The sequence below is a fragment of the Mustelus asterias genome, chromosome 24, assembly GCF_964213995.1.
Source record: "Mustelus asterias chromosome 24, sMusAst1.hap1.1, whole genome shotgun sequence".
Classification (NCBI taxonomy): Eukaryota; Metazoa; Chordata; class Chondrichthyes; order Carcharhiniformes; family Triakidae; genus Mustelus; species Mustelus asterias.
Window position 1 is genome coordinate 55720567 of NC_135824.1, and position 7442 is coordinate 55728008.

At 52.1% G+C, this 7442-nt stretch overlaps 1 protein-coding gene across 1 annotated transcript; it reads right to left on the reverse strand.

Moving 5' to 3' along the window:
* Window positions 1-1169: 1169 nt before the first annotated feature.
* On the reverse strand, window positions 1170-2562 carry gpr4 (G protein-coupled receptor 4). Its single transcript, XM_078241774.1, has one exon. The coding sequence runs from the start codon at window positions 2312-2314 to the stop codon at window positions 1253-1255; it is 1062 nt and encodes a 353-aa protein (XP_078097900.1). The 5' UTR covers window positions 2315-2562; the 3' UTR covers window positions 1170-1252.
* Between the last annotated feature and the right edge of the window lie 4880 nt (window positions 2563-7442).

Sequence of the window (7442 nt, forward strand, 5' to 3'; positions counted from 1 at the left end):
GAGGAATGAGTGATCCCAGGCCAACTGCAACCCACTTTGGTTCAGTGATGTCAAGAGGCTTAAAAGGTTCCATCAACATGGCCAAGTACAAGTGACACCCATTCCCAAATTTTACATAGAGGAGTTGGGTTTTGTAGCCATGTTCTACTTCGATAGTTCCAGATACAAGGTGTTTCCAAACTAGGAGGAGGGTGGAGGGTTTCTCATTCGCCTGAGTTGGGCTGGAGGCGCCAGGATTAAGGTTAGCATCCAGGGATACTGTTGGGACCAACCTCATGGGGAAATTACAAGCGGCATGGGAAAGAAAAGTGGCCTGACCGACAACCAAACCTCATCCGATTGGGTAACAGGGTACTCCTTTCACTTTCCAATTGGCCCCAAGAGGAGGAATTTTGGGGGGGGGGGGGGTGGAAGAGGAGGGGCAGACATGTCAGGCAACCAATAGAGGAAGGTGGCTGGGTTGGCGGGGAGGGGGTATGTTGGATATGGTGGGCAGCCAATAGCAGGAGAGAGGAAGGTGGTGGGGTGGATTGGGGATGAGAGGAGGACATGTCGGGAAGCCAATAGCAGGAGGGAGGAGGGTGGCGGAGGTGGGTTGGGGGGGAGGGGCGGACAAATCGGGGAGCCAATAGCAGGCGAGAGGAGGGTGGCGGGATGTTGGGGGGAGGGGTGGACAAGTCGGGGAGCCAATAGCAGGCGAGAGGACGGTGGCGGAGGTGGGTTGGGAGTGATGATGGACATGTCGGGTAGCCAACAGCGGGAGAGAGGAGGGTGCGGGGGTGGGGGCAGGGAGGCGAAGGTGGGTAGGGGGTTCTTCAACCCCCTTCAGACAAAGTTGGCAACTCATTAGAATCACACAGTGCAGAAGAGGCCCTTCGGCCCACCCAGTCTGCACAGACACGTGCGAAGCACCAGACCTCCCAGCTAACCCCATTCGCCAGTGTTTGGCCCGTAGCCTCGGGTGTTAGGCCAAGTGCTCCTCCGGGTACTCTTGGCGATGGGCGGGGGCGCCCAGATTCGAGAGGTCCTTCCCACCCGTGACGAGACAAGACGCGGGGAAAGAATGGACTCAACGTTGGCAAGACAAGGAAAATGGAGGCCTGGTGATTGGATTACTTGAGCAATGATTTAAATAAGGTTTTTCTTTTACAAAAAATCATTAACCGCACACAAGAACGTTATAAAAAAATACATTTATGAAGGGAGCAATACTATAACATCTTGTAACCCTTTTAGTTCTTTCTTCCTTCCTTCAGAGGCTCAAAGTTTTCATCTGGATGCAGTCTTCCCTCAGAACTACCAGATCTATGTTGAAATACTGGGACTTTTTCGAGGAGAGGGGAGTATCCAGGGTGACCGATCGAGCAATGTCCGTCGATTTGGAGCTGGCGAAGAACTTCAGGAGTGGCGAGAGGCCCTTGGTCATGTCGCTGCGGGCGCCCTCGTTGACCAGACAGTACAGGATGGGGTCAGCCACGCAGTTGAGGCTGGTGAGGGCCAGCGAGACGTGGTAGGCCGTGAAGACATTCTCCTCGAAGCTGCAGTCCCAGGGCCGGCTGAGGTACACCACGCTCCGCAGAAGCAGGATGATGTGGTAGGGGGCGAAACACAGCAGGAGAATGAGGATGAGGCTCAGCGCCAGACGCTTAATCTTGGCTTTCTCCCCCTTCTCCGTCGACAGGTTCCCCTTGATGGCTTTGAGGATGCCTTGATAGGAGAAGAGCATCAGCATCCAGGGGAAGAGGAAACCGATGAAGACCCGGTACAGGTTCATCTGCGCCACCCACGTCTCCATGGGGTACTTCTCGAAGCAGAAGGTGTGATTGAAGCGGTCTTCAAAGAGCTCGTTGTGGAAGAGCGGCGCCGAGTTGGCCCCGATCTCGATCGTCCAGACAACCACGCTGGTGATGACCGCAGTCTTCACCCGGCGGATCTTGGCGAACCTCAAGGGGTGGGCCACTGCCAGGTAGCGATCGACCGAGATGCAGCTGAGGAAGGCAATGCTGATATAGATGTTGGTGTAGAGAATGAAGCCAAAAAGTTTGCAGGACTCCGGGCCCAGAATCCAATTGTCCTGGTGGAGGAAATAGTTGATCCATGGGGGCAAAGTGGCGATGTACAGGAGGTCAGAGATGGACAGGTTGAGGAGATAGACACCCAGCTCGTTCCTCTGCTTGACCTGAAGGTAGGCCGCCCACAGCGCCAGACAGTTGGTGGGCAACCCAATCACGATGACAAAGATGTACAGGGTGGGCGGGAAGAGGCTGTCCAGCCTGGAATCAACGTCGCAGCTGTCATAACTGTTGTTACACATTTTGGGGTGGTTCTGGACAAGTCGGTCAGGCGGTGGCAAACTCGATCAAACCCATCGCCCGAAACACGTCACCAGCCGAGTAGCTGCCAACGGACACCGACCAACCCAACCAGTTGAGAATCTTCCATTGACGGCGGAGAGGCTGCAGTCGCTAAAGGCCGGGTTCTCAACAACGAGACGTCTTGATGAAGTGGGCCTCCTTCCCAACCGTTCAAACGTTAGGCCGTCAGATGCTCAGGTCATACCTGCTGGGCTTTGACTGCTGTTGGGGAGTCGGGCGGGGAGGGGGCGTCTTGTCGAACAATCCCTGAAAAACAAAAAACAGACTGACTTAGTTTGGCGACAGTCGCGATGATACGTCAGGGCATTGTGCAATTAATGAGGTTGCAACATTCTACAGTGTTCCCCCACCCTCCTCTCCTACAGTAGAATGGTTCCACCTACATAGCAAATTCCACCCTCAATACCTCACTCTTCATGTTTTGAGTGTGAACCCTCAAGCTATTCAACTGTGGCGGCAAGCAATTCCGGCATCACCCGATACCCAGACTTTTCACCTATCACAGGATGGTTTGTAAGCAAAGGGGATGTTTTTGGCTGGTTCATATTTTAAACCCACCTCCCTTTGTCCAAGGGCGGCATGGTGGCACAGTGGTTAGCGCTGCTGCCTCACAGCGCCAGGGACCCTGGGTTCGATTCCCGGCTTGGGTCACTGTCTGTGCGGAGTTTGCATGTTCTCCTCATGTCTGCGTGGGTTTCCTCCGGGTGCTCCGGTTTCCTCCCACACTCCAAAGTTGATTGGCCGTGCTAAATTAACCCTTAGTGTCCCGGGATGTGTGGGTTAGAGGGATTAGCGGGGTAACTATGTTGGGTTACGGGGATAGGGCTTGGGTGGGATTGTTGTGGGCGCAGATCTGATGGGCCAAATGGCCTCCTTGTGCACTGTAGGGATTTTATGAGTATAACCTCTCAGCATCTACCCTGTCAAGCCCCCTGAGAATACTATATGTCTCAATAAGGTCGCCTCTCATTCTTCTAAACTCCAATGAGTACAGGCCCAACCTACTCACCCTCTCCTCATAAGAAAATCCCTCCATACCCGGGATCGACCTAGTGAACCTTCTCTGGACTGCTTCCAATGCCAGTATAAACCTCCTCAGGTAAGGAGACCAAAACTGTTCACAGTTCACTGGTTCATCTTCCATTCTCAAGGCGCGGGCATCGCTGGCAAGGCTGGGTTTTATTACCCAGCCCTAATTACCCTGGAGAAGAGACATCTTCTTGAACCTTGTGGGGCAGGCACAGCCCACAGCGCTGTTAAGGCAGGATTCTGACCCAGTTATACTGAAGGAACGACCAACGTGTCTCTAAGTGAGGATGGTGTGTGAAGTGAAGGGGGAAACTGGAGGGGGTGGCGATGTTCCTATTCACTTGTTGCCCCCGTCCTTTCTCAGTGGTAGGGATTGTGGGTTTCCTTTTTTTATTCATTCGCGGGACACGGGCCTCGCTGGCTGGGCCAGCATTTTGTGCCCATCCCCAGTCGCCCTTGAGAAGGTGGTGGGACAACTGAGTGTCTCACTCGGTCATTTCCGAGGGCAGCTGAGTCAACCACATTGCTGTGGCTCTGGAGTCACATGTAGGCCAGACTGGGTAAGGGCGGCAGATTTCCTTCCCTAAAGGACATTAGTGAACCAGATAGGTTTTTTTGACAATTATAGAAACATAGAAACTAGAAGTAGAAGGAGGCCATTCAGCCCTTCGAGCCTGCTCCGCCATTCACTTCAATCATGGCTGATCATCAAATTCAATAACTGGATTCCAGCCTTCCCCCTATATCCCTTGATCCCTTATAGCTATATCTAACTTTTATTCTTTTACGGTCATCAGTAGATTCTTAATTCCAGATTTTTTTTATTGAATTCAAATTCCACCACCTGCCGTGGCGGGATTTGAACCCAGATCCCCAGAACATTAGCTGAATTTCTGGATTAATAGTCTAGCGATAATACCACAAGGCCATCGCCTTGGTTGGCATGATGCCAACATGGACAGGGCCAATGTAGGAAATCTCATTAGGCAGTTCCAATCCCCCAGCTGCTGTTGACTTCTGCTTTTGTGAGAATTCTTTGCTGTACAATCCACCTAACCCACACATCTTTGGACACTAAGGGGCAATGTAGCATGGCCAATCCACCTAACCTGCACATCTTTGGACACTAAGGGGCAATTTAACATGGCCAATCCACCTAACCTGCACATCTTTGAACACTAAGGGGCATTTAGCATGGCCTATTCACCTAACCACACATCTTTGGGCACTAAGGGGCAATTTAGCATGGCCAATCCACCTAACCTGCACACCTTTGGACACTAAGGGGCAATTTGGCATGGCCAATCCACCCAACCTGCACATCTTTGGACACTAAGGGGCAATTTAGCATGGCCAATCCACCTAACCTGCACACCTTTGGACACTAAAGGGCAATTTAGCATAGCCAATTCACCTAACCCACACATCTTTGGACACTAAGGGGCAATTTAGCATGGCCAATCCACCTAACCTGCACACCTTTGGACACTAAGGGGCAATTTGGCATGGCCAATCGACCCAACCTGCACATCTTTGGACACTAAGGGGCAACTTAGCATGGCCAATCCACCGAACCTGCACATCTTTGGACTGTGGGAGGAAACCGGAGCACCCGGAGGAATCCCACGCAGACACGGGGAGAACGTGCAGACTCCACACAGACAGTGACCCGAAGTCGGGAATCGAACCCAGGTCCCTGGCGCTGTGAGGCAGCAGTGCTAACCCACTGGGAAGTTAAAACCATGGGGTTTCTATAACTGGCCAGATTTACACAAACAGCAACCCGAGTGGCGAAGGTGTTGGCGGGATTCCTGGTGTGACTCAGACCCATGAGGAGGCAGTCCCGCCCACTCCTACCCGCCCACCAGGTTCTGAGGCTGGCATGGTGGGCGATGACGTCTGGCCGTTTCACCAGTCGGAGTTCCCAGAGCCCTGAGGAGGCGAGACAAGGAGCTCTCAATGCCCAAAGTGACAGCTAACGGCAGAGGTGTTGAGTGTAGTTTGCGGGCTTCGTGTCGCTGACAACTGATTGCAAAGGGAGCCCCTATGCTGACTAAACGCGAAGTCACTGTTGACTGTACACCAGCCCCCATCCTGGTAGAGACCGCCACCATTGTGGGCTCTGCAGTGAAGCGGGAACAGAGCCCAATGTCCTGTACAACGCTGGGGCCGGTTCTGCATTCTGCACGGCTAATGGCCTGTGTCCGTGTGTGAACTGTGCGCCTGCATATCTCCTGTGGAATGTCACTCATCCCGTCCGCCGACCTCAATGTTCCACTGGTGTCCCAGCCCCGCCCCTGCACCCACCCGCACTCCAGGGCGCTCCCACTCCTGTGGGATCCTCACCTTGAAGGTGACAGCTATCAGTCGCTTTGCCTATGCATCAAGGGGCCTGCCACTCTGTGGGACCCTGCTCTCCTTCCAGTGGCCACAGAGGTAACGATAAATGTGGCCGGACACATTCAGATTCTATTAAGGCCAGTAGATTCTGGGTATTCACTTCATAGATTCATAGAATCCCTACAGTGCAGAAGGAGGCCATTCAGCCCACCGAGCCTGCACCGACCACAATCCCACCCAGGCCCTATCCCCACAATTCAATGTATTTACCCTGCTAACTCCCCTGACACTAATTAGCATGGCCAATCCCCCTAACCTGCCCATCCTTGGACACTAAGGGCAATTTAGTGTGGCCAATCCACCTAACCTGCCCATCTTTGGACACTAAGGGCAATTTAGCTTGGCCAATCCACCTAACCTGCACATCTTTGGACACTAAGGGCAATTTAGCTTGACCAATCCACCTAACCTGCACATCTTTGGACACTAAGGGGCAGTTTAGCTTGGCCAATCCACCTAACCTGCACATCTTTGGACACTAAGGGCAATTTAGCTTGACCAATCCACCTAACCTGCACATCTTTGGACACTAAGGGGCAGTTTAGCATGGACAATCCACCTAACCCGCACATCTTTGGACACTAAGGGGCAATTTAGCATGGCCAATCCACCTAACCTGCACATCTTTGGACATTAAGGGGCAATTTAGCATGGCCAATCCACCTAACCTGCACATCTTTGGACACTAAGGGGCAATTTAGCATGGTCAATCCACCTAAACTGCACATCTTGGGACAGTAAGGGGCAATTTAGCATGGCCAATCCCCCTAATGTGCACATCTTTGGACACAAGGGAAAATTTACCATGGCCAATCCACCTAACCTGCACACCTTTGGACACTAAGGGGCAATTTAGCATGGTAAATCCACCTAACCTGCACATCTTTGGACACTAAGGGGCAATTTAGCATGGCCAATCCACCTAACCTGCACATCTTTGGACACAAGGGAAAATTTACCATGGCCAATCCACCTAACCTGCACATCTTGGGACATTAAGGGGCAATCTTTGGAGTTTGGGAGGAAACCGGCACCCGGAGGAAACCCACGCAGACACGGGGGAGAACAGTCACCCAAGGTCGGAATTGAACCCGGGTCCCTGGTGCTGTGAGGCAGAAGTGCTAACCACTATACATTTAGACATTTATATAGTCAGCGACTATAAAGCGACTATACATTTACATACTATACAATATAGATACGTTTAAGGGGAAGCTGGCTAATGATATGAGGAAGAAAGGTGAGGGTAAGGTGATGTGGGATGATCTTACTGAGTGACGGAGCAGGTTCGATGGGCTGAGTGGCCTACTCCTGCTCCGAATCCGTACGTTTGTATGGGTAATGTGTAATACAAGCATCAGCATAGACCAAGTGGGCCGAATGAGCTGCTTCTGTCTGATACATCCTGTGTAATGCTCCACATTCTACTGGGGTCACAGTGCAAATGTCCAAAGATGTGTAGGTTAGATGGATTTGCCATGCTAAATTGCCCCTTAGTGTCCAAAGGTATGCAGTTTAGGTGGATTGGCCATGCTAAATACATGGGGTTACCGGGATAGGGCTGAGGGGAGGACTTTGGGTGGGATCCTCTTTTGGAGAATTTGTGCAGACTCAAATGCCCGCCTTCTTCACTGTAGG